Source organism: Clavelina lepadiformis, chromosome 2 (genome assembly GCF_947623445.1).
Source record: "Clavelina lepadiformis chromosome 2, kaClaLepa1.1, whole genome shotgun sequence".
Taxonomy (NCBI): domain Eukaryota; kingdom Metazoa; phylum Chordata; class Ascidiacea; order Aplousobranchia; family Clavelinidae; genus Clavelina; species Clavelina lepadiformis.
The window spans coordinates 3,001,953-3,025,851 of NC_135241.1; the positions used below are offsets into that span (position 1 = coordinate 3,001,953).

The 23,899-nt window shown below is 36.3% G+C and overlaps 6 protein-coding genes across 7 annotated transcripts; 4 read left to right on the top strand and 2 right to left on the bottom strand.

Annotated features, from left to right (window-relative positions):
* The first annotated feature begins 125 nt into the window (after positions 1-125).
* On the top strand, positions 126-1,280 carry LOC143447107 (uncharacterized). Its single transcript, XM_076947042.1, has 2 exons — positions 126-355; positions 495-1,280. The coding sequence occupies exons 1-2, from the start codon at positions 274-276 to the stop codon at positions 878-880; spliced, it is 468 nt and encodes a 155-aa protein (XP_076803157.1). The 5' UTR covers positions 126-273; the 3' UTR covers positions 881-1,280.
* LOC143447104 (glucoside xylosyltransferase 1-like) lies at positions 1,205-4,230 on the bottom strand. Its single transcript, XM_076947039.1, has 7 exons — positions 3,698-4,230; positions 3,208-3,445; positions 2,977-3,114; positions 2,482-2,694; positions 2,187-2,361; positions 1,810-1,991; positions 1,205-1,723 (listed from the first exon to the last, which is right to left on the bottom strand). The coding sequence occupies exons 1-7, from the start codon at positions 3,865-3,867 to the stop codon at positions 1,568-1,570; spliced, it is 1,272 nt and encodes a 423-aa protein (XP_076803154.1). The 5' UTR covers positions 3,868-4,230; the 3' UTR covers positions 1,205-1,567.
* A 553-nt stretch (positions 4,231-4,783) lies between these two features.
* Positions 4,784-6,656, top strand: LOC143447105 (uronyl 2-sulfotransferase-like). The gene is made up of 6 exons (XM_076947040.1): positions 4,784-4,999; positions 5,184-5,413; positions 5,545-5,683; positions 5,755-5,849; positions 5,938-6,094; positions 6,225-6,656. Exons 1-6 carry the CDS (start codon positions 4,820-4,822, stop codon positions 6,384-6,386), a joined length of 963 nt encoding a protein of 320 aa, XP_076803155.1. The 5' UTR covers positions 4,784-4,819; the 3' UTR covers positions 6,387-6,656.
* Positions 6,657-8,828: 2,172 nt separating this feature from the next.
* LOC143446522 (nuclear pore complex protein Nup133-like) lies at positions 8,829-16,238 on the top strand. Its single transcript, XM_076946181.1, has 25 exons — positions 8,829-9,016; positions 9,118-9,254; positions 9,465-9,565; positions 9,754-9,990; positions 10,121-10,180; positions 10,293-10,397; positions 10,565-10,753; positions 10,990-11,193; positions 11,347-11,512; positions 11,605-11,756; positions 12,132-12,275; positions 12,374-12,518; positions 12,613-12,716; positions 12,840-12,972; positions 13,128-13,222; positions 13,343-13,465; positions 13,598-13,726; positions 13,961-14,174; positions 14,344-14,477; positions 14,642-14,795; positions 14,936-15,085; positions 15,281-15,399; positions 15,543-15,647; positions 15,738-15,882; positions 15,967-16,238. The coding sequence occupies exons 1-25, from the start codon at positions 8,880-8,882 to the stop codon at positions 16,110-16,112; spliced, it is 3,528 nt and encodes a 1,175-aa protein (XP_076802296.1). The 5' UTR covers positions 8,829-8,879; the 3' UTR covers positions 16,113-16,238.
* A 544-nt stretch (positions 16,239-16,782) lies between these two features.
* Positions 16,783-20,896, top strand: LOC143446523 (leucine-rich repeat-containing protein 43-like). Of its 2 annotated transcripts, XM_076946182.1 has the most exons (12): positions 16,791-16,952; positions 17,170-17,221; positions 17,448-17,650; positions 18,194-18,304; positions 18,458-18,594; positions 18,776-18,896; positions 19,036-19,230; positions 19,363-19,459; positions 19,646-19,793; positions 19,889-20,102; positions 20,217-20,432; positions 20,586-20,896. In XM_076946182.1, exons 1-12 carry the CDS (start codon positions 16,818-16,820, stop codon positions 20,817-20,819), a joined length of 1,863 nt encoding a protein of 620 aa, XP_076802297.1. In that variant the 5' UTR covers positions 16,791-16,817; the 3' UTR covers positions 20,820-20,896. The 2 variants fall into 2 exon arrangements, with proteins under 2 accessions (XP_076802298.1, XP_076802297.1); XM_076946183.1 differs by lacking the exon at positions 17,170-17,221 and having other exon boundaries at positions 16,783-16,952.
* Positions 20,890-22,887, bottom strand: LOC143446525 (uncharacterized). The gene is made up of 4 exons (XM_076946186.1): positions 22,647-22,887; positions 21,807-21,948; positions 21,595-21,680; positions 20,890-21,493 (listed from the first exon to the last, which is right to left on the bottom strand). The coding sequence occupies exons 1-4, from the start codon at positions 22,822-22,824 to the stop codon at positions 21,123-21,125; spliced, it is 777 nt and encodes a 258-aa protein (XP_076802301.1). The 5' UTR covers positions 22,825-22,887; the 3' UTR covers positions 20,890-21,122.
* Positions 22,888-23,899: the final 1,012 nt, after the last annotated feature.

Genomic DNA, 23,899 nt, shown 5'->3' on the forward strand with positions numbered 1-23,899 from the left:
CAATAACCAGTTACGCAGCGTCTTTTTGTCTCCGCTAGACAGGTCTGTAGCCGCAGGCGGATGAGATACGTGTTTTCTGTTATAACCGCTGAGAATAATTGGGCTTCATGTAAGCAGTATTTACATAGGAAACAGCGAATATAGGCTACTTCGGTTTAAGGTTTTAGTGCAAGCAAAAGTGTTCCTCTGTTATCAGTGTATAGTCAAATTCATTGATACTTGTTCTAAATTAAGACTTAACATTCACTAGGCTTGTGACCAGCCATTGTAATAATGAATGGTATTGAATGGTTTTGTTCATCGTATGTCTTTCTACCACTTATTTTCCTGGATCGGGCCAGTGCTGAAACATTGGGTAAGCTGTATATTTTATCTTGTCTGTCTTGGCTCCACCCACTTGTTGTAGAAATTTACTTATACAGGAACCTTAACCTATTGGTAATTGGGGTTAAGTATATTATGAAAGTGGGTCGTTATATCTTGTACCTTTCCAGTCTCACCTCGCAACGAACCTAACTGGGTCCTCCTCATGGTCGTGTTCATCGTCTCGTCTGCTGTAGCGGCTGTCGTAGGCATTGTAGTTTTAGTGAAGAGCCCAGAAATACCAGAACCACCCGAGTTTCGTGAACCGTCGTTCGACCGCAGCCCCAGCATGGCTACAAGCGTCTTACCACAGTCTAACAATCTGGTAGTGACGTCGTACAAGCAGTACCCGCTCGAATACGAACCGAATAGCTACCCGATGGAAGCGATTCAAAGCAGACGTTCAGACAATCCAACGATGGGAAGCCTGCAGCAATTTTCGGTGCAAGAACAACAACACACTTTGCAATCGCAACCGAGCTATCAGCCCATCACTGTCATGACACAGAGAATGTAAAAAGAACCTCCAGTATTTGCTGGCAGATTATGTGATGGAGATTCACGACTAAAGAGACTTAAATTTTATTTCACATTTTCTCTTTTGCGTTTTTGAAATGAAAACCTTACGGCAATTATATTTGTGGTCGCACACACGATCATATCTCCTTTCGTGGAAAAGTTACATTTTGCGTGGAGTCATAACTAGCATGTTTCTTTTTATGCAAGCATATAGCATCATACATAACTAGGATATTCTTATTGTTCATGTGATGTGTAACTACTTGTTACTGCAGTATGTGTTGTTTCTAAATTTGCTAGATTAATCTAACAATTGTAAATCTTCCTCTGTAGAATTTTACTGTCGTTATAAGAAGCACACTATTATACTTGAGATAAAGAGTATTTTGAGTAGGCCACGATTTGAATGGAACGAAATAATTTCGAGTGGGATAAAACAAGCCATGATTGTTGTCTTCAGATATTGCACGGCCAATGTGGAAACAAACGTAAAGAAATTTTCTCGGTCGCAATGCCATTACAAGCAAATAGGTTTTTGCGCGACAGGATCATATGCACTTGACACGGATCTTGTGTTATCGAATAGCCTTGGGCGTAATGCAGCTCGTCTTGAATGCCAGCCTAATTCCCGGTCATGTAGATTGCAGCATAGTGATAGATAGATAGTGATAGACATAGTTGGCTGTCATCTTGAAAATTTGCTGTTAATTGAACGAGTTAAAGTTTGAAGAAAAATGTTCGATTTATTGCCGCAATGAAGGTGATTTTCCACCGCTGGATTTCGTAAGTTGTTCTCCATTTCTTTCAGCAAATATTTTTTAATATCTTCCTCGAAGTTGTACTGAAAATATGTAAAAAAAGTTGCAGTTGAAAGACAAACCAAAATTAAAACAAAAAGTTTGTAAAGCAACATCTACACAAGCTAACCTGTCGCATAGCATCATTAGCAGCTTTAAACGCTGGCGCGTAATTATTGTAGTATGTATTGGCATTTCCGTGCACCACGAAAGCACCTTCCTTTTCTGCAGAATCGCAAAATCTTTCCCGATAACCGTCAAAGCAAAATTTGTGATGGTAGTTGTATTTGCACGGAAGGTAATACAGACGTTCTACAACGACAAGTGTGAATAAATGATAAAGTACTTGACGAGGATGAGCATTGGAATCGAAGACAAATAACCCATGACCTATATCAACCAAAAGATACCTATAGACTGGCGTGTAATCGTCAAAAGTAATAACCATGGCGTTTAATACACGTTAATACTCTTAACTCGCGTTCGATGCCATAATTGAAACCACACCTGGGTTATAGTGGAACACGGTGTTAATAAGATTCTGGTCTCCGTACATGTCTTTGATCCCCAGTCTATAAAGAGGGATTAGCAGGTCTTTATTCCAAGGAGACAGCTTCTTGGATAAGCTTTCATCGGTCTTAAAAATGACTTGCCTCATTCGAGTGAGATTCATCAGGAATACCTGAACAAAATGACTGTTTTGTAAACGGATTCACGTTACCGGTAATAGACGTTTGAAGAAAGCACTTGCTAAATGTGATCAAAGAGTATTCGATCGTTTAAAAAGCAGTATATATCTTACGCCAGAGTTCACTTGCGTAAACTTTCCGCCTGGCATTTCAATGAAATTTGGGTTGTTTGGGTTGACTTTAAAATCCCAGCCAACGCGTGGTGCTAGCGCCCCCACTTGGAGTTCATTGAAGAGGTAAAAATGCTGCCAAATTTCCTCCACCGCTCCAAGAAAGATGACGTCAGTGTCAACGTAGAGAACAGAATCGACGTCAGCCATGACAGTCTAAACGCAGTCGCAAGGTTTGGGTTAAGTAATTATTCAGTAACGAGCCATCATCATAAACAGAATTTGAAACCATAAAAATGTCGGTGTAGGCTTTAGCTGGAGGGGTAGTCTATCACCAGGTACTTTTAAAAAGATCTTTTCGAAAAGGAAGCCGGTACAGAGATGTAGTGCATTAGTTTGATATTGACTTCAAAGTATACTTCAACAGATGAACAATATCTTAGGCATCTCGTCACAACATGCATATCATAACGGACACGTTACGATGATTAATCTTACCGGTAAGAAGAGTCTGAATGATGCGCACGGACCCCACCAATTCATCATTTCTTCCAGCAACTCGCCCTCTAGCGGATATTGCAGAGAACGAACCGTCATCTTGAATTTGTTTTGAACCGACTTGGGCCAGGACGACACCTGCGAAGGAAAACAGTTGATGAAATAAAATTCCTGGATTAAAAACAGGTTTAACTATTTAAACTGTTTTGTGTCAAATAATCCTGCGTGTACCTCTTCTTCGAATTTATTTTGGAGGTTTGTCGTGAAAACGTGAATGTGCAGAAGAGATTCGGTGAACAATACGGCGCTCTTCATCATGGTAAGCGCTTCCGGAAGGATGTTTTCTGATTTTCCAGCGCACGCGACCACCACCAAGTGTACAGTCGTGTTTGACGGCATATTTTTTTGATCATTAACATTTCTCGCTAAAGAAATTTTTTGTGCAGGAAGTAGCTGAAGAGGCGCCATTCTGCAATAAAGTGGTTTTGTTATATTTTTGTTTCATTGTTGACGTTTTATTCAAGGCATACATTTAACTTGCAATTTCTTGGACGGAGAAGAAAAAGAAAAGCGAAAACCATAAATAATTTCTTTACTACTCCCATATCATATTTGTTTTCACACACACAGCTCTAGTTATTTTTACACGACTTCAGGGTTTCATATGTCATTCGTGGTTCTCTTGTTTTACTGCAGTTCAATCGCAAATAACATTGCTTACCTCACAGAGCGATCTTGCCGCAGGTTGATGGACTGATAGATGAAAAGAAAAAGCAAAAGTGTTATGAACAGTCCCACAAGCGATCTCAGAAAACGAAACCTTCTGAAAGGCATTCTGCATGTTGCCTGAATAGGAACGCAGCTGCACAAGATGCTACATTTCCCATACATTCAATGAACTATACTTGTCACTGCTTCTTTGGGTATTGTTTTAAATTTGTTTAACTGACACCAAATGTAAAAGTTAAGCATTGGTTGCGATTAAACATCTGGCCAATGATTTTATTAGGTTTTTGAAGCTGCCTGTTTATTTACACCATTTTACTGTATTTCAGCACTTCATTTATGAACGTTCTTGTATCTCTAAAGTTTCATACATTAAACATCGTTTTCGGTATATTGCTGATTGTAAGACTTAACGGTTTTATAAAACAATAGCCCTATCCCGTTCTTATAAGTCGCCATGCCAAAAGTATATTTATCATCAAATCGACCTGGATATGACAACTTTCATATCTAACTCCTAGTCAAACTCTTTTTTTATTGAGTCTGGAAAGAACTGCAACGTTTTTCAATTGATACAGGCTACTGAGCACAAAAGCCCCAGGCAAAATAGTCTATCATTACGGCTAGCCAAATCCGTTCTTTTCGCGAAAGCGTAATAGAAAAACTGAGGGATGACGAGCACATCGCCGCATTTGAGAAAATAGAATTAAATGAGAAAGAATTTTGCGTCTGAAACGTGTTCAATGGGCTAAAGTGAAAGAAAGCTGAAAGTTTTTAGGCTCACTTGGTATGCTGCAGTGTATCCAAGTAAAGGATCACTTTTGCTTACAAAGTGAATGCAAGTCAAATAACAAGGCAATGGCTAATTCAAAACTCAGTTTTTACTTGATTTTACACATAGGCTTATAAGCCTGCACTCTCCGTAAACATGATGAAGAATTGTCCAGTGGATTATAATAGGCCTAAGCGTCGAGCTTCGTTTGCTGTTAGAAATTTTGACTTGATTGCAGTATTACAAACAAGAAATAGAATAAACTTACTGTGAATGAGATTTTGCCTATTTGTAGGAAAAGTATTTCTGTATCATTCTCTTGATTTCAGGCTATGATTTGCTCTTATGGCCTTACGTAGGTTATTTCGTCGCAAGTTTAACGTGACCGTCCTAATTTGTATTTTTTGTTTTGTCGCGTTTGTAACCATATTTCCACTCCAAAACCGCAAACAAGCAAAACGACTCTCAAGCGATTCCAAACATGAAAACATCCCTCGACAAGACCTAGAACTTTTAAAAGATAAGGTGAATATAATATTAGCAAAAAACTTAACCCTTTGTCTGATCATGGTGTTTTTTGTAGTTGTAGTTGATGCAAAAATCAAAAAAACCATCGCAGAATGGAGCAATGCATGCTATAGTAATAGCAACACTGATATTACTACTCGCATTAAAAGCGTAAGAACAACGCAACGCCTCTGTTCCACAGGACGAGCGGTTCGTGGTGTACAATAGAGTGCCAAAGTGCGGAAGTATGTCGATGACGACAGTATGTTATCGGGCTGGTGGCGTCAATGGATTTAAAGTTGCCAGTCCTTACGAAAATGGGGAAAAACAGGCTAAAACGGAAGAAGAACAGGAAGAGTTTATAAACTTCTTGCATCAGCAGCCTCCGGGATATTTATACATACGTCATCAATATTTTATTGATTTTACAAGGTATAAAAACCACAATCATGTGAACCATAGCCTATTTCGTAGGACAGTTTTTTGAACTTAAAATGCAACTGGAATAAGGGAATGATTTGTTATTGTCTATCTCTCAACATTTTCTTAATGTTTTTATTTAGATTCAACTCAAAACAGCCAATCTATATTAACATGATTCGAGACCCAATTGCCAGATTTGAGTCATTTTATTATTTTTCTCGCTTCGGCAATGAGCGTGGCGGTGGAGCGGGAAGAATGAGTGACGTGAGAAGACAAGAGGTTATTACTACTTCATATAAACTGATTGTCAGCTTTGCAGATTTAAAATTAACTAATGATATTTTTTATAGGGTATAGACGAGTGTATACAAAACAATCGGCAGGAATGTAGCAAACCTTACTGGCAAATGGTGCCCTATTTCTGCGGACAAGATCCTGGATGCATGTAAATTTATTTGTTTAGCTTAGACATGACTTAATCTAAACTGTTGTGCTATAATTAGCTATGTTGTAATTTATGCATCGGCATATAGGAGCCGTTCGCAATGGGCAGTGGATAAAGCTAAGGAGAACATCAAAAAACATTACGTCTTTGTGGGAATTTTAGAAGATCTTGACACAAGCTTGCGGTTACTTGAAGCGATCTTGCCGAAGTACTTTAAAAATGCTTTAAACATTTACCACAATCCGGTGAGAATATTTCCAGTACCTTAACTATTTTACATGTTTCTTAAAATGCATGAGATATTTTCTTCGTATTGAGATACTTTCTTCTACAAGCTTCTATCAGACACGATTAATTGGTTTACCATATTTTCAGGAAAACGAGAGACTGAAGTTCGAAACACATACGAAAAACAAAAAGAAAACGTCAGAGGCCGCCAAGGAATTTTTAAAAACTCAAACCAGTATTAAACTGGAATACGATTTATACTTATTTGTTCAAAATGAACTAAATTATTTGAGGGCCATTTACTTGTGATGCCATATATACTGTATATGCTGTTTAATTTTAATTTTTTATTCCAACTCAAAGATACTACTCAAATAAAATCATGATGTTAAAGCCTGTTTATCTTTAAGGTCAATGTTGTACGTGCCATGTGGCATATTTATTTTCTATAACTATTTTGCTTTATTCTAGTCCCTTCGAAAAACATCGTTCATGTATGATTTCTTTGTTGTTCACGTTTGAGGGAATCTCCCAAGCTCGCTTTAATAAAATCAGATTTTAAGTGATAATCCCGCCTTGTGCCTTTGTTTTTGGCCCAGACTGATATTTAGAGCCTTTCCGTCAACGATCTACGGTAGCACGGCGGACTTTGGCCGTGTTAATTTCTTCGATAATTAATTATCGACGTACATACATAGTTTTTAAGTTGGCATATTTTTTAAATAAACGGTTTTGATACAATAAGCCTAATCCCGACTGCCGATTATGACCGTTTTCAGCAAGATCCTGGGTGCGCCAAACAACCAAAAATGACCAGTGCGGTGCGTAAAAATGCTCAGACGCAATGGAAGTGCGCAATTACACAGTTTGACTTATTCAGTCATGAAATCAATTGAAAATTGAGTGCACAGAAATTCTGTCCAAGTTATTAAGTGCAAAATAACGCACCTTGGGTCAGTGCGGTACTGAACCTCATGAAAAGCAGTATTGAGTTCGCCTATGCAAAACTCTGTAGTCTGGGGCCTAGTCATGTTGATGTAAACTATTTTGATTGCTGGTGTAAATCTTCCGCGGACGAAGTTTGCCGATTCTACTCTGGTTCTTGGCCTTGTGCTTAAAGGCAAGCCTTTACTGTGCTTATTGCTGTTGAGTGCGGGCAGTGTCTGTTGTTTAGCGGCAAAAGTTGAAGTCTAGTGCAGAATTGCACAATCAAACGACACCACAATTTGGTTATTAGGAATTTGTCATACTGATACATAGCCTAGGCCTAGACTGTAGCCTAATGCCCCGACTGGCGACTGAAAAGTATGGCAGTTTTTGAAGAGAAGTCGTGCGTACAAACACGGAAATTTTAGGCTAATGGCGTGCACCGAAGCTTCTGCCCCGATTTTCTGGTGCAAAATTGCCCTTTATGTAAGTATTACGTTGGCGTGGCGTGCTTGACTCTAAAAACAGGCATTGATTTCAGAAAAAAGATGAGCCAGAAAAAAGAGATATTGATATCTGATCTTATTTTATGCTTTTAGTCAGGTGAAAAGGATGATCGGAAAAAGTTTTTGCTTGTTTTAGAAAATGGTTCAGAGGTCGTACTTTGCTCGCTAAAAACAAGCCCACAGGTTTTGCGTTTAACCTAGCTAGACCTAGTAGTAGTAGTTTAACCTAGTAGACTTCAATAATGCATCTCAATTTGTACCTTCCTGCGCCTCGAATATCTTGTCCAAAAGTGTTTTTTTTCTTGTCTGGCCGTTCTCAATGTTAAACATGGAATTTTGTGTTAATTTTGTTTATATTTACTTGCCATTTTATCATGCAGCTTTTCCACACTAACTGCATTACTGGCTTTATTAATCTGCCAGTTTTGAGTACTTTTGACACAAAATTGTAACTTTATTTGTGCTTTATTTTATATGTATATATGCCTTTCTGCTTACTGAAATTTTAACCTTGTAGTAAAACAAATTTGAAACATGTTAAAATTGGCTAAAACATCAATAACCTCATTTCATTAATTAATGTGTAAGTTTACTTCCTACAAGATTGCTTGATACTTAATAACGCTATCTTGGAAACACAACTTGGAAATGATGATTTAAGCAAGTTAATGAGGAAGTGTCAAAAAACATGTTCGGCTTGCCTGAATTTTCTTTTTTTTATTTTGTATTTTGAATTTCAGGTAAGACATTTGGTAGCAAAATAATTCCAACACTAATTTACAAAATGTCAAAAACTGAGAAAAACATGGAAAATCTTATTTTAATGTTTAAGTGGTCGATAAAATGCGTATAAACCATAACAACCATTGGTCGTTTTTACTCATGTTTAATATAACTAACAATAATAAATACTCTCAATGCCGGTATAAAAGCCATAATCTCAATTCTCGATTCTAGCCAAATCATATACTGCTAAATTTGCAATGTGTGCAGAATATATTACCAGTGAGTGGCTGCATTTTTACCATTCAATGAAAAGAAATTGGCGATGGGTGCACACATTCGGTGCACACAATTTTACAAGCTTTGTAATTCCAGCCTGATCTATCGCCAGCCTTATTTACTTTGACTGTTATTATCACACTTATCCGTTGCATCATTGCTTGAGCTTTTTTCTTAGCTAATGCCTTATTTCAAACAGTACAATCTACAGATTGGTGAAATAGAATAATAATGAAATAAAAATAGTGTGTTCTTTTAAATTAACTTTGCAGTTAACATTAACTTAACCTTAATTTAACTTTACTTTATGAAGGCAATAATTTAATAATCTACCAATATACAAAATAGTTGTTATTTTCACTCGAATATGTTTACTCCAAGTCGAAAACGCAGTTCAAACTTGCCTTCTAACAGAAGGTCAGCTGCATCTTTAACTCCGCGGGCAGTTTCGTCACTGAGAAACACTTCAAGAACCTCTCTCCTTCGAAAATCTCTGGTCTCCAGGTATGAGTTGATGTACTGGTTGTTTTTAAAGAATACTTTTTTGTAAAAATGTTAGCATTAAGTATTAGCACAATGTTATTAATTTATGAGTTGGTATTTAGGAATTCTCCTGCTGGAAACACAACACTGTTTTCTTCGCCAACAATAACAACTGCCTTTACTTCAACACATCACACTTTGCAAGCTTATGAATCTTCTTTGCCTGTCCTTGTCACTGAAGCAATTACACTTGCAGAAGGTTTTTGTAGTTATTTTATCAGTAGCATAAGCTGGACTGCACATTACCAAACAAGAAACAATGTTTTGAATATGATATATCTTGCTTGTATAGTAACTGTCAGCAGATAACTTAGAAATGCAGTGTTTTGTATTTGTGTTTTTGGTGCTTTTAGAGCACTTTTTTTTCAGTTGATAAATGTTTCAAATAACGTGGTTTTATTCTATTCAGATATTTCAGAAATTTCCGTAAAGATAAATGCCCATGGATGGTGCTGGTTGGTTTGCGAATTAAAGCTTTTTGTTTGGACGAATAAACAAACATCGTCCAAAGTAAGTTCTGCTCATAAATAAAAAAACGGCATTTTGAGATTTGGATTGTTTTTCCATATTTTTATTTGATGTTTTTCCTTTTTTTTTCAAAGTGAAGCCAAATATCTATCCTAAATTTTATCCCACAAGGAAGTTTTTTCCTGTGTTGGTTACATTTCAAAATATATCTTTTGTGCGTTGTGTTGTAGATTCCAATCTGTAAAGAAATTCCATTACGTCCGGTTGCCAAGAGCGATGATTATGACGCTGACCTTGTGTCAGTTGACCATGATGATCGTAGCGGTAATTTAATGGTCACTTCTGTGTCATTGAATGGGAAAGTCACTCACTGGGCCAATATTCTTGTAACCGATAGACCAAATGCAGAAACTGAAGTTGTCTTACCCACACAAATCGACCAATGTTTTAATATTACCTACGTTCAGGTACGGCTTGAATTGTAATGTACCTCCACGTATTAACACAAATCTGTAATTCTACTACTTGATGTAAAATGTGTTAAAATTGTTTTGCGACAGAGAATGTTAATTTTGTATTTTAAATTTAATTTTTTAGCAACATGGGTTCATACTGAGTACAATACATGGTACATTTTTTCATCTTTATCCATTGCAAGTAAGCATGTTTTAAGAGAATACAGCTTTGTTCAGTAAAAAAAAACCGTAACATAAATGTACGTACGGTTAATTGCAACACATCAAAAATGTCATTTCACTTTTTCTTCCAGAGTGTGATTTCATGGAAGCAATTGCAAACCTCGAAAGGCACAATTGCTGGGATTAGTCGTCGTGTTTCATCATTTTTCTTTTCATCAGCTGCTCAAACTGACAACGTGAGCATTTTTTTTATTATTTTTTGAAAAAATTAAGATCAATCATATCAATTAGCATATACATTATGGCATTGATATACATTATGGCATTGATATACATTATGGCATGATATTGTCTAATTATTAAGAACTGGTAAACTATTTCTAGATATTTTTGTTGTATTTAGGTTCTTCAGGTGTTCTGTGTAGGAGCAAAAGTTCAAGGGGAATATGAAGTAATTGTATTGTCGCAAACTTTGCTGCAACGGTGGAAAGTGGTTTTCAGCAATGGTAAGGAGACGTTGGGTCCTTTGCAAATGACAGCAGAAATTGATTTGGTTCAGATACTGCTTCCTCGATTGAGCAATATCATCTGGGTAATATGTTGTTAACGTTTTTATTTTTATTATACAACAGTATTTGTATCAAGGATGAGTTTAGCTGGAAACAATTTTGCATGTATGTACTATGAACAAAAAAATTAAAATTTTCTGCACGTTTTTCACGACATATAAGTAAATAAATAAATGAAATAAATACAACTAAATAAATAAATAAACCAACCTAACAATTGAATGACCCAAGATAAATATCTAGTCTGCTCTGTCGACAGCATGACAACAAACCCTCAGCTAAAATGTGGCCTGTAGATGCCAGACAGGCAACAAAGCATGGAGCGGTTGCTGTGTTGGTTGCCATAACTGAGTCAGTGGACTCATCATCATTGCCAATGCACTATGCCGTGTGTGTTATTCCAAACCTGAACAACCTAAATGAGATTAATGTGATTCTTTTGCAACACACTCGTCTTTACTCAGTAAGATTTTGTGCTTAGAAATATTTTTCGAGGTATTTTTGGTTTATCTTTGTAGCTTAATGGTATAGTTTTTGTGGTTAGCTTAAGATCAGCTGAAAACTATAGTGAAACACTATGAAACATTACATAACCAGTACTGTTGTCTTGTTGCAGAAAAACTCGGAGAGTGAACTATTGTCATATGAATTGGTTGTTGATAATCCAATAGCACGTTCCCTTCAGCATTTTGCAATTTGGTGCTCTGACAAAATTATTTTGCGAAGTGTTGCTTCCGGAAGTGATGACATCGTGGAAGACAACGTGCCATTCAACTCACCAGGTGACTTAAAAGAAAAAACATGAAAACCATGAAAGATAGAGGTATTGGGGTAAAAGGTCAGAGGCAGCCAATTGCTTTTGTTTGCTTCACAGGAGACAGAATACTTGGGGCAGGGCAATGCGATGGCCAATGCATATTTCTGAGTGCTTTAAATGACCTCATCACGTCAAGCTGCAGCTTTGACAGCCACCTTCCATCTTTCCTGGAGGAGTCAATTCTAAACACTTCAAACCTAGTGATGCAGGTAGGACCTTCGACGTAAAGTGACTGTCACTCTGTCAAACTTTACATAGTGATGTGGTTATTAGGAATGTGCTAAATTGAAAAAGACTTGGAATCGTGAGAATACGAATAATGGAGTTTGATAAATGACAGACATTGATTTAGATTTTGTGTATATGACTTCATAACAACACTCGTAAACATTTTACCATCTCTCTTGATTTTCTTTGCTTTTCACAAAGTAAAAGATTCAGGTTTGGGAGAATAACAAAAATGGTTAACATTCATGATATTCGGACTCATGGTCGTAATGCACACCCCTAGTGGTTATGAATACTGCACGGTTGTAATTACATGGTCAGATAACCTAATATAATAATATCTTCGTCTTCATCAGTCTCCACCGCAGCCGAGTCGGAGCATGTCAAGCATCCCTGGGACTCCAGTGATGACACAAGCAAAGATGGAGCAGCTTGAATCCAGTGAAAACTGTGCACAGCGTTTACAAGCTGCCTTTTTATATTACTGCAGACTTAATTTGGTAAACAAGTTTCAATCTAATATCTGTATGCAGTGTCCATGTGTGTAAGTTTGTTCAAATTTGTGATGAGGTCAACTAAGAGATATATTCAACTTCAGGAGCAAGCACAATCTCTCGTTTCTGAAGCATTTTCAACGGAGGATGCAATGAAGTTACTCGATAGTGCAGTGGAGTGTGTCAGCTGCAATCTTATCGATGATTACCCAGCGCAAGACCCCCGATGGGCAGAATCAGTTCCAAGAGGTTTAGGAAGCTTTTTAGTGCCTTTATATGATCGATCTGCTTGGGGTAATTATTTGATGATTTTGACTTTTTGAATATTATCCTACTTCTTCAGATGTTGCTGTGGATCACTCTGCCTCAACTGGTTCAATGATTCTTCTACATCAATTAGAAGACAAGCAGAAAGCGCACTCCTTATTTCTTAAGTTTCTTGCTGAGGTAAGTGTCCGTTAAATTTTGAACCCCAGCTAGTTACTATGTGCCATTTTCTGTACACTCCATGGCTCATGTCACACACACAGTAGCTAGGATTTTTGATGTCTATTGTTCGTAACTTCACAGGTTAACATCTGGAGCCGACTCAGTTTCATTCGCTCTGGCCGTGATAAGACTGTTACCCGATGGAAACTGAGTGAACACGCAGAGAAGCTTCAGGCTGCCATTAGTTTAGTGCAGAAACATCCTTCACATCAAGGTAAATGTCAGTCTAACCACCAACTTGCAACACCTGACAACTTGTTTTTCTTCTACCTAATTCAATGCATGTTGAAGTCTTATCATTTCTTACTTTGAAGATGTGTTTTTTATTTTATTCTAATTCTTTTAATTTTCAAATTGTTTCTTCTTTAGTGATAGTTGATGCATCGATTCGTAGAGCCCTTGATGCTAGAGGGAAGTTGGCAAGCATCACTGGGCTAACGCAAAGGGATTTCTTCTACAGAGAGGTAGGCTAAAATGACAAGATAATTTAACCCAAGTTTTGGATAACAGCATTTTCTTTTGAATGCAAATGCATGTCTTGCTCATCCAGACGTTCTGTTAAAGATTAAAATTTTTCGCGTAAGGTGTCCAAGGTCGATGAGATATTTGAATACTTGCTTGAAGAGGAGGAAAAGTTGCTCATGAAGAGTTCTCTTTCTTCCAGAGAAAAGGCGACCATTATTTCTGGAGTTAACTCAGTGTTTGAGGTAAACATGACTGTTGTTGCATTCTCTTAGTTATTTTTGTATCAGGTGGATAACTTCATGTCAAGGATACACGACATAGTTTGTGTTTGTTTCAATAATGCGCTTATCTTTATGTTTGTGTTCATGGTTCAGAGTATGCTGGGTAGCGCACGTCATTGTCGTAAAGCTCACGCGTTGGAAGATGCTGATAGAAGGGTAGAGCGCATTCCTTGGACAGTAAAGAGTGGGCATATTAATATCCGGAACACCGTGATACAACAGGTACCAGTACCAAATTTTCATGCAGATTTTGTTTTAATACCTTGTTTTAAATGTTTACATTTTTTGCACTTAATCTCTTTTAGTTGGCACTTTTGTCATCACCTAATTGAAACCCTGGGCCCTGCCTTATGGTTGTGTTACACAGTACAGCATTTCAGATTAGAAAACATTAAGATTTCTAACTAAAGTGTTGTGAAAACTAACCTTTCTCAATTGTGATGAAACACTTTGCAGCATAAACGCATTGTTGAAAGAGGGATACTGGAAGCCGAGGACAGTCAACAGAAGGCAATACTTTATCAGTCTTTGGTTAACTTGGCAGACCTTATTTTAGATGGTTATCAGGAACAACTTATGTCACTTTCTTTTGATGAAAGCAAATCCTCACGCAAGGCTGAGGTCAAAGAATTATATGAAATGCACAGGCTTGAACTTATCGGACCCATATGTAAGTGTTACGCTGTTTTGGTTACGAAAATTTACGGAAAAATTGTTCTCCATGTGTTCTATGGTGACGCATTAGTTGAGAAATATAACCTGTTGCCTGTATCTCAAGTAAAGTGATTATAACAGGTCATTTATATGATTTTTATATAACAAGAAAAATTACATTTCAGTGGCGATCGGTCAAAAGGAAAAAGCTGCGTTTCTTGCCGAAAAATATCATGACTTTGACATCTTGGTAACTTTGTGTGATGAATCGCATGATCATGAAAGAATGAAACCTTACATGAGAAGATTTGCTGCTCAAGTAAGTTGAAAGTTTCTGTTTCATATCTTATACAGCTGGGAAATTTCGTCAGGTGTCAGTGCTAATTCTAAGGTCAGCGCGATGATAATCTGCAGTAGTAGCAACGCAAGCTAAACAAAGCAGATATAATTACAGATAAATTATGCAATGCCTTCACTATTTAGGGGTTTGCAAAATTTCTTTTTAACTGGTATTTGGAGCGTAAAGAATATCGCAAACTCCTGTCATGCTGTGATGATGATATGACCAACCAGCAAGAGTTGAAAGTATTTCTAAAACATCACCCCAAGCTTGCTTGGATGCATCAAGTTAAGTCAGGTATGTTGCTGCTATTTTTATGGTATCTCGTAACACTCAAGTCTTATTCATTTTAATTTTTTTGTTTTCTTGCCATGTACACATTTTTGGTTGGTTTGATGTGGTTGTCTTTTAAACTGGAGCCTTTTTTATTGCAACAGGAGATTATCTTGAAGCTTGTGATACCTTGAAACATATCGCTGATCACGAGAAAGACTCAGCAATGAACAAGAAAAATTACTTAAGTCTTGGAAAACTTGCTGCAGTATTTTCAGATAATGACAAAGAGACAATTCGAAGAAAGACTGAAGGTATGACATGTTTAGAAAATTTACATTTAAAAGTTACATCAGAGTTATTAATTTGCGTGCCAGTTGTAGCAAGTTTGTTCATATTACTTAGTTGTACCGTGACTGCAATCCAATACCGATATGTCAAATTTAGTTTCACGTTTTTTTGCGCTCACCAGTTGTTTAGAGTAATGAAACATAATATTTTTTATCCAGTGATAGATCATGAACAAATGCTTTTGAAATATCAGGAGACACTTCCGTCATCTGTGTATGAAACGCTGACTGCATCTCCTGATTGCGCACCAGTTTACTCACCAACAAAATTAATTGAAGTCAGAAAATCACTTTTTCCTGTTAAGTTGCTTAGACTTTTACTTATCCAAAACAAAACACTGAATATTGTTTTGATATACCTCGTCGGTTTTATTGTACTTGCTGGCATTTCAAATTGATTGCATTTCCTTTTAATTTCTAGCTTTATATCGGTGATCTAAACCAGCATGCAAATGAGGTCGATTTCAAGAAAGCTTTTGAACTGCTTGATTACATTACAGGAGACTCTTCAGAAAATACCAGAATGGTATTCAAATGTTCAGTTGATTGTTTAATTTGTTTGAGTAAATCAGAAAAAATGGTGGTAGATGTTCTTATTTTTATATTTTGTCTATAGACAGAATTAGATGAGTGGAAATTGCATATTTGGTGTCGGGCAATTTTGAAGGATAATTGGCAAGATGTGGATACTTCTTCCGACCCCTTTGAATCTTGCAGTCACACTGTTCTCTTTAAAACACTTAAATTAGCGTATGACACAGGTGAATGTGTATTTTGTTACATTGTCTGATCTTTATATTTTGATTGAAACTTGTCTTATATTCATTTACTGTATTTTGTTTAAGACACATTACCAGATATAATGCCTGAAGTGAATTCATTACTTGGCCGTAGTGAATTAGAAGAACTAGGAAAAGACCCCAAGTTTGAATTTTTAATGAGAGCAAGCTTTGAACGTGTTCAACGAATGATGGTTCCTTCAACAGCCTGAGAAGTGCCCTACAGTATAAAGAGATATAGTTCTTGCTTGTTGTCAATCAATCATTTTTTATCTTTCACGCTGCCAATTTTGAATACAAAAAGGTTATAAAGTTTCGAATAATAATTCAAACTTCTACTTTTTATGTCGGTCGTGTAACAAAGTTTTAAACATTTAATTTTCGGTAGTTTTCCATTTTTGTTAAATCTATTTTTGAAATATTCCAAGTAACAGCAGAGTACTTTTATGTGATGAAAGATAAACTGTGGCAGGGTAGACAGAATCTTGCGCAAAGGGATGATTTCAGTCTTATCTAAAAGCGAATACACACTTTTGTCGATGTTTTGATAGTTTACATTAAAAGGTACAAGATAGGGAGACATGGACTGGCTTTCAAATATCACGAAATAGCAATGGCTACCACAATTACAGTTAAGAATTTATTTTCATAATGCTGACTGTAGTTTTGGATAATCATTACAATTAGATCATCCGCCTTTAGAGCGTTGGTCGAATGAAAGAGATTTAAACACGTGTTTAAATCTCTTTGGTCGAATCCAATAAAATTTAAACATTACATGATCATTAGCGACATCGGTGGCTAATTTTAGTTGTCATAGTTCTGGGTAGTTAGGGAAGCTCAGGGGATTACCCCATATCAATACAGGCATTTACAGTCAAGGCTAGGCTGTGTTGCTTGATCAAGCCTAAAATAACATGGTAGATGGTAGAACGCATTTAAAAATGTCGAGTCCTTGCAGTTTGGCCACGCAACAAGCGTGTTATAATGTTTTTCAAGATTTGTTGAGAACGCTTTGTCTTCAAGAGTTTCCATGTGGGTTTGGTACTTGGGTAAGTAGGCCTACATGCCTTTGTGAAACGTAATAAACTGTCAGAGTAACTGTCAAACCGTTGCACTCATGGTTGCTTCTTTAATGGCCTACTTTAAAACGTAATTGTAATGCAACGACTAGTTTGCGTTACTTAACCTCTGTATATGTTCGACAACGTTGCATTTAGTGCCACCATAACAGACTCTGCTGCTGTCATATAAAACTAATTTTTACAGCGTAACCCCAAGGACAAATTTGCTGAAGGGCAATACTCTATCACCACAAAAGGTAAAAACAACTAAGTAGGCACAATCAAGGTTCATATGTGCAGTGAACTATACAAGCTATTCAATCTTTCAAAGGGTACTCAACAATTAAATGCTTTTAAAAGCTAACTGATATGCTTGATTGTATTACATTCATTAAATTTAACTATCAATAAATCACACTTATGCTTCTTTTAAGTTTTAAACTTTAAATACCTTACTGTACGCTCATTGCATGTGTAATTCAGATTATGGAATTCAGTATGAAAAAATGGATGTGCTTCAGGAGTACTTAAATTCCGGGACTTGGGATGTTGATACTTCATGGAGCAAGGAAGCCGCACAATTAAGGAGTTTAGCAGTCTCTGAACCCTGGAAGATTAATGACGATGCAAAAGGCACAAAATTTATTCATCATTTCTTCAAAAGTTTACGAATCATCGACAAACAGGTAATGTTCAAGGCACTTAATCTTGTACCCATGACCTCAGCTATAATGAAGTTGTTTAAAAACGTTTTTGACCGCTCTAGTTTTACAAGGAGATAAATCAATCATTTTTTGTCAATATTTTTGTTTCAGAAAACCAACAATTCACATTTACCATGCAGTTATGATTATAATTATATGATTATACTAAAGCACGAAAACTAATAACAAAAAATTTATATGTGATTGGAAGAGCTGACTATAAATTAAAATGTGATTATTTTCCTGCTGATATCTATAATAATCAGCTTTTCAAGCTGGAAATAAAAGTTTTACTGTGACTTGACCTGCTTTAGTTGTTACAATTCCAACTGCATGGTATTTGAAACCCACTTTAACTCTTCCTAAATTATAATTTGCATATAATAAAAAAGTTAAACAAAAATAAAGTTTCTCTTATTGAAGAAGCTCTAGTTTCAGTAATAATATTTGCCCTATCATACGTTCGTGTATGCAGATTTGTCTATTGATTCAAAATTTTGTATTTTGCTTTTCTGCTGAATTTAGATAACAGATCTTGACAGCAATATGGTACTGTTAAAAAATCTTGAAAATCTCACTTTAAGTGTGAACTTGATAGCAGAAATTCCTTCAGAGAACCTTCCCCAAAAATTAAAGGTGAGGAGCGTTTAACGTCAAGACAAAAATCAACATTTGGAGAAAGTAAAAAATAGTACGGCATGGTGATATACTTAGCTATTAGTTGAGACGAATTGGCGGACTGGTTGATAATACAAAAGTCACAGAGAACTTATCATGAAAAATGTAAAGGTCTTGGAACTGTGCACAAACCGTCTTCAGAGCATAGTATCATTGTGTAAGAGACCACCACCTTTGCTGCATCTTGGCCTCTCACATAATCTGCTCTTTAATACAGATGAATACAAATTTTTTACAGTAGAATATTGGTGAGTTTTATTTATTTTTTTGTGCTATCATGTGTATGGCTAACGTTTTATTTCAAATACTCATTTATTTTAAATACTGATCACTTGCAAGCAAAATCATTTTTTCCTGACTCGAGTCACACAGCTATTTGAGATGGGTCAGAAACAGTTGACTGGGTTATAACTCTTTCTTGGTTCTCAGGCCAACATTAATGTCTTTGGACTTGAGTTACAACAATTTAACTGAACTGGTTGAATTGGTGGATAGACTTGCTTCCTTACCAAACCTCAGAAATCTTATTCTACAGGGAAATCCACTTTCAGTATGCAATCTTATCTTGATTATTTGAATATGCATTCAGTGACGCTTAATTATTATTGAAGTGAAGTTAATAAATGTGTTATTGTTTGTGCACTTATCTTGACTAATACTTTAAATCGTCAATATTTGTAACTTTTTAGTTAATTCCTGGCTACCGTGGCCATACAATTGATGCCCTGCGAGGACTTACAATTTTGGATGACGTTCAAATATCTGCTGATGAAAAACATCATTTCAAAGGGTTGGGTAAAAAGAAAGAATTAATTCTTGATGAAGCTTGCTTAACTGTAACAATTGAATCACTTAGTGGGATCCCAATGCCAGACGAACTCAAGGTAATAGCACAGTTACAAACTCCATATTTGCACTTTTTTATTATTCTTCTAACTTTTGTAGTGTTTTTTAAACCTGCAGTAGTTTATAAAACTGCCGATTTTTTTGTCAAATTCAAGCGTTTTATTTTTCAGGATGAAGAAAGGGACGAGTTTCCTGTGGTAACAACAGAATACATTGTTCAATATGACATGCTGAAGGATGTTGTTCAACAAACTGACGATATAGCAAGTAGGTTGAGTGTTTTTTGTTTTACTTAATGTTTGCTGTCCGAAGAGTACTTCAATGCTTGCCACTGACAGGAAACCAAAACTTACTGATTCAATCTAAATTTTACTATTCGAATTACGTTCGGGTTTTCCCAATCTGTTAAAGATCAGATAATCAAATTATTTAAAAACTACAATATATTAACAGACGCTACTATTGAAGACATTGTCAATAAGGAGTTTCAGCCGTGTATCATATCAAAAAGTAGATCAGGACTAACAGAGCCATCAGAAATTATTGTACATGAATCAGAAGCAAAACCCTGGACAGAAATAGCAATTAATATAGATATGAAGTGAGATTGAAGCTTGTGTTAACCACCCGATACTACACTTAATAAATCAAGGGCAACCATTAGAAATTATTTTCAGTGTTTTTACTTTTCTTCAGAAAAGCCCACTTTGTTGATGACCTTGTTACTTTCCGTGATTTTATCAAGAAGGGAATTAATTTTAAAATAATTTCTAAGCAAACTTTATCTTGGCCGGTTACTCCAACCGATGAATTGAATGCAGCCACTCCTGAAAGTCCTATGAAGAAATCTAACAAAGATGGAAGCGAGACACCAAGTAAAAAAGGAAAGGATGCAAAAGGAAAAGAAAAGGTAATGTTAGACATTTTTGAGAAAACCATATCAGGAAAAAACCATAAACCATATTGATGTTAACACCATATAATAGAATCCATTGGAACTATACGAAAATATTGCTGCTTGTAGAAAATAAAAAGTGCCAAGGACAAAGGGAAGAAGAAAGTGAAGGAGCCTGGAGGTGAAGTGAGAAGTGACCCACCAACATTTACAGAAGTGGGAACATATCTGGTGCCTCTGGAGCAGTTTTTGGAAGGTGACAGAAAGGTTTCTGAACAATGTTACTGTGGAGGAGGGCCATTGCCAAGTCCAGAAGAATTGGAGAAACAGAAGTTAGATCCACAGGTACAACAAACAGAGTTTGGCAGCCAATTTCTAAATTTCTCAGAAAATGCCATACAAAGCCAGCTTACAAGACATGTGTCAATAATAGATTCCATTATGGTTACAAAGCCGGATGCTTTAGTATCATGACTTTAATTTTTTCTATCTTCTTAGGAGGAGATGAAAAAACCAGACACAAAACCATCAAGAGGTAAGTCAGGAAAACGTAAAACTCCTTCCGCTGATAAGAAAAAATCGAAAACTTCAGCTGGAAAGAAGGGCAACAAGAAGCATGAAGTGGAAGAGCCAGAAGAAAAGGAAGAACCAACAGAGCCTCCACCAATACTACTTCAAGTTGGAGTTGAATTGAAACGCTGGGATACGGCTGCAGACAGTTTAAAGCTTTGAGTCCTGACATCTGCTATATAAACTTGTAATGCTTGAGTCACTCTCTGTGCATAGCTAATTGCACACAGTGTTTTCATCTTTAAATTTTATTTGCTAATAATACAATAATGCAAGGATTGTTTACAAGGTTTATAGCACATTTTGAGAATACACCATTTCCTACAATTAGAAAACATTTTGTAGATGAGCATTGGGTAAACCAAGCAGTAAGACAAACAATACACATAAGCAAATTGGCACATGATTTGGGGAATGGCAATAGTAACGTTAAGTTTTACAAGATAAATAATGACAACCTTTTATTTACGCTCTGCAAGTTTCGACAATCGCTTCTACGCTTTCGTCAAGATTATTAAATCCATCTAAAACATAGTCGGCGTCTTCCAGATCTTTGCTAGAATATATTCCGGTTGTCACAGCAACACATGGGACGCCATTGTCATGTGCACAGGATATATCCTTGGGACTATCACCAATGACAACCATGTCATTTGGCTCAATATCAGGCACTCCTAAATGTTTGCAATATCTTTCTTTTGCTATCTCCACCAGCTTGCTTCGAACGCCATGATCTGACCCAAAAGCTCCCATTATACCAAAATTTTCCACATGGAATAAATCCAAATTGACACCAGCAGATTTTAGCTTCAGCACAGCAGTTGATTGGAGATTTCCTAGTAAAAAAAAACTTAAACAATTATATCTATTTGCTGCAAAATTAGAAATCTTTCGTGATGATATATATGTAGTTGTAGTAATAAACCACAAAGTTTACCTGTTAGCAAAGCAACTCTAACATCATTTCGTTTGGATAATTTCTCTAGTAGCTCCTTGACATTTGGCAAAACAGCCCACTGGTAACTGCAAACAAATCGTAGTCACTTAATCATTTAAAAGTTCAATGTTTACAGGTGCAACATAATAAATTTATACAGCAAAAATCCATATTTTGAGAAAAAAACTGCTACATTGAATTTACATTCTAACCTGCCTTCAGCCACACCCTTTTCTACTATCTGTGGAAGTATCGTGAAAGCTTTCTCTATTCTCTCATCATAATCCTTCCATTCATATTTCATAACTCCATTTGCTTGCAACAGATCTGCTGTTATACTTGGATCAGTACCACCTGAAAATTCATATCACGTATTTTTTGCCATTGACTGCGGGTAGCATAAAGCATTTAACTGCTAACCTTGTTAAAGCACACCAAAAATGAAACAGACTCACAAAAAATTAATATATGAAGGAAAAGCTGCAAAGCTTAGCAGGCTAAAATGTACATGAGGTAAATTACAGTGGTGCAATAACGAGGTAAGGTTAAGATGGCCATTAAACCAAGAAAATGCCAGATTTCTATAAAACTAATGAAAAAATGTAAATGCAAAACAAAACTCTGGTCTTATAAAGTTTAGCATGAAACGGTTGTGCAAATAAAAAAATTGTGATAACCAATTTTAACATTCCGTCTGCTGCGTATATGAGTGTAGAGGAGGTGTTCTTCACAGTTGGGTACAGATTTACATAATAATATGAGAACTATTCTGATGGTTTTGCATAAACAACAATGGAATGGAATTAATTTGTAGTCTTGTGGGAAGAAGTCTCGATACAAAAAGGATCAATAGCACATTAACAAAATAGTGAGCTAATTTAAAATCCCCGCACACTTTGCAAACTTTTTCATCTTGGCAGCAACCCATTGCAGCTGCAATAGTGTATTATTGCAATAGATTTTGATGATGTTTGTTTTTAATTACAGTATACGTATGATGACGTGATTTTCGATAAAATATTTGGTTATAATAAATGTGATGTTTGCAGTACCTGAAAATACAACACCATTTCGTTCAATTGGTTTTTCAAACGCAGATGAGAGTGCCGTGGTCAAGGACGCTCCACCCTGTGTTTTGGCATGACGAGAAGTAGCGAGAGTGCCGTCTATATCAAACAGGAGAAGACGTGGTACCTTCCTTGCCATTTCACGCACAAACTGCAATTTCATGTTACAAACAACATTCGGATAACTAACACGTTAGCTTGAAACTCAAACTGTTGAAGTTGATATATTTGGTCGAGGGAGGGTAACATTATTTTACGGAAAGTGAGGATTGGTACCGGAGTTTTTATCCTTCGATTGCGGAAAAACTTGTCTCCACTTCAACTTGTTAATAATTCTGAGCTCAAGTTAGTAGGCTTGTCTGAGTGTAATGTACATTTATCGTTTAAAGAAAGATTTACTTTTTATTTTTTGTTGTCTCGCCCAGGTTAGCTTGGCTATATTCATCAGAAATACTGAATGAAAACTAGAATAGTTATTAATCAATGCTTGACCAGGAGCATTGCAATGGGAATGTCCCGTGGTTGAATATCGAATCTGGATTGCATAATGGCAAGATCGACGCTCTACCATCACACAACTGTAAAAAAGGAATATCCTGTTTTAATCTCTAGTAAGGATAGATATACCGATAATGCATGAAAACGTATAGGATAAATTGAGAAATTAATCACCTTCTAAACAAAGAATGGTCATCAATTCAAACAGGTTTTATTTTTATTTTAAAAACAGAAGGCAATAGAAACATTTGCTTATGCTTATAAATACTAACAGTATTTTATTTCTGTGACAAACAAGCTCACTATTTAGTAGGGATGTGCCGTGAGGAAGATTATTCGGGTTCATGCGAACCCGAATATTATGAAGGTCGACACGAACGAATCCCGAATCTATTCGTATTAGAACCAAACAATAAAATTTCATCCAAAAGTTGTCAACTCTTGCTTGTAACATGATGTAATCGAATAACAAATCGTTTTCTTTCGAAAAAAAGTGTTTAAAAAACGATTGAAAAAGCAAATTCGTTTGGAAAACGACCTTCATTGTAAGTACCGTTGACTCTAGTTTAGCTTTGTTGGGAAACTAGATCATCATTTTAAACAAAACTCAGTAAATTTATAAGTAATATTGTATTCGGGTTCGCCATTGTTGGTATTCGTGTTCGCCCGAATCTTCCATAAAGGATATTCGGCGAATCTATTCGGGTTTGGGTTCGTATCGGCCCATCCCTACTATTTAG

Bases quoted from the DNA above. Each gene is read 5' to 3' on its own strand.
- LOC143446525 (XM_076946186.1), bottom strand. From the start codon at position 22,824: ATGAAATTGCAGTTTGTGCGTGAAATGGCAAGGAAGGTACCACGTCTT. The intron at 21,681-21,806 runs GTTAGAATGTAA...ATTTGTTTGCAG, and splicing joins AAGGGTGTGGCTGAAGGCAG to TTACCAGTGGGCTGTTTTGC. The intron at 21,494-21,594 runs GTAAACTTTGTG...TTTTTTTACTAG, and splicing joins TAGAGTTGCTTTGCTAACAG to GAAATCTCCAATCAACTGCT.
- LOC143446523 (XM_076946182.1), top strand. From the start codon at position 16,818: ATGGTAGATGGTAGAACGCATTTAAAAATGTCGAGTCCTTGCAGTTTG. The intron at 19,460-19,645 runs GTAGGTTGAGTG...ATATATTAACAG, and splicing joins ACAAACTGACGATATAGCAA to ACGCTACTATTGAAGACATT. The intron at 20,103-20,216 runs GTAATGTTAGAC...TGCTGCTTGTAG, and splicing joins ATGCAAAAGGAAAAGAAAAG to AAAATAAAAAGTGCCAAGGA.
- LOC143446522 (XM_076946181.1), top strand. From the start codon at position 8,880: ATGTTTACTCCAAGTCGAAAACGCAGTTCAAACTTGCCTTCTAACAGA. The intron at 9,991-10,120 runs GTACGGCTTGAA...TTAATTTTTTAG, and splicing joins TTAATATTACCTACGTTCAG to CAACATGGGTTCATACTGAG. The intron at 15,883-15,966 runs GTGAATGTGTAT...ATTTTGTTTAAG, and splicing joins TAAATTAGCGTATGACACAG to ACACATTACCAGATATAATG.
- LOC143447107 (XM_076947042.1), top strand. From the start codon at position 274: ATGAATGGTATTGAATGGTTTTGTTCATCGTATGTCTTTCTACCACTT. The intron at 356-494 runs GTAAGCTGTATA...GTACCTTTCCAG, and splicing joins GGCCAGTGCTGAAACATTGG to TCTCACCTCGCAACGAACCT.
- LOC143447105 (XM_076947040.1), top strand. From the start codon at position 4,820: ATGGCCTTACGTAGGTTATTTCGTCGCAAGTTTAACGTGACCGTCCTA. The intron at 5,850-5,937 runs GTAAATTTATTT...ATCGGCATATAG, and splicing joins GGACAAGATCCTGGATGCAT to GAGCCGTTCGCAATGGGCAG. The intron at 6,095-6,224 runs GTGAGAATATTT...CCATATTTTCAG, and splicing joins TAAACATTTACCACAATCCG to GAAAACGAGAGACTGAAGTT.
- LOC143447104 (XM_076947039.1), bottom strand. From the start codon at position 3,867: ATGTATGGGAAATGTAGCATCTTGTGCAGCTGCGTTCCTATTCAGGCA. The intron at 3,115-3,207 runs GTACACGCAGGA...TTTCCTTCGCAG, and splicing joins AAAATAAATTCGAAGAAGAG to GTGTCGTCCTGGCCCAAGTC. The intron at 2,362-2,481 runs GTAAGATATATA...CATTTTGTTCAG, and splicing joins TTACGCAAGTGAACTCTGGC to GTATTCCTGATGAATCTCAC.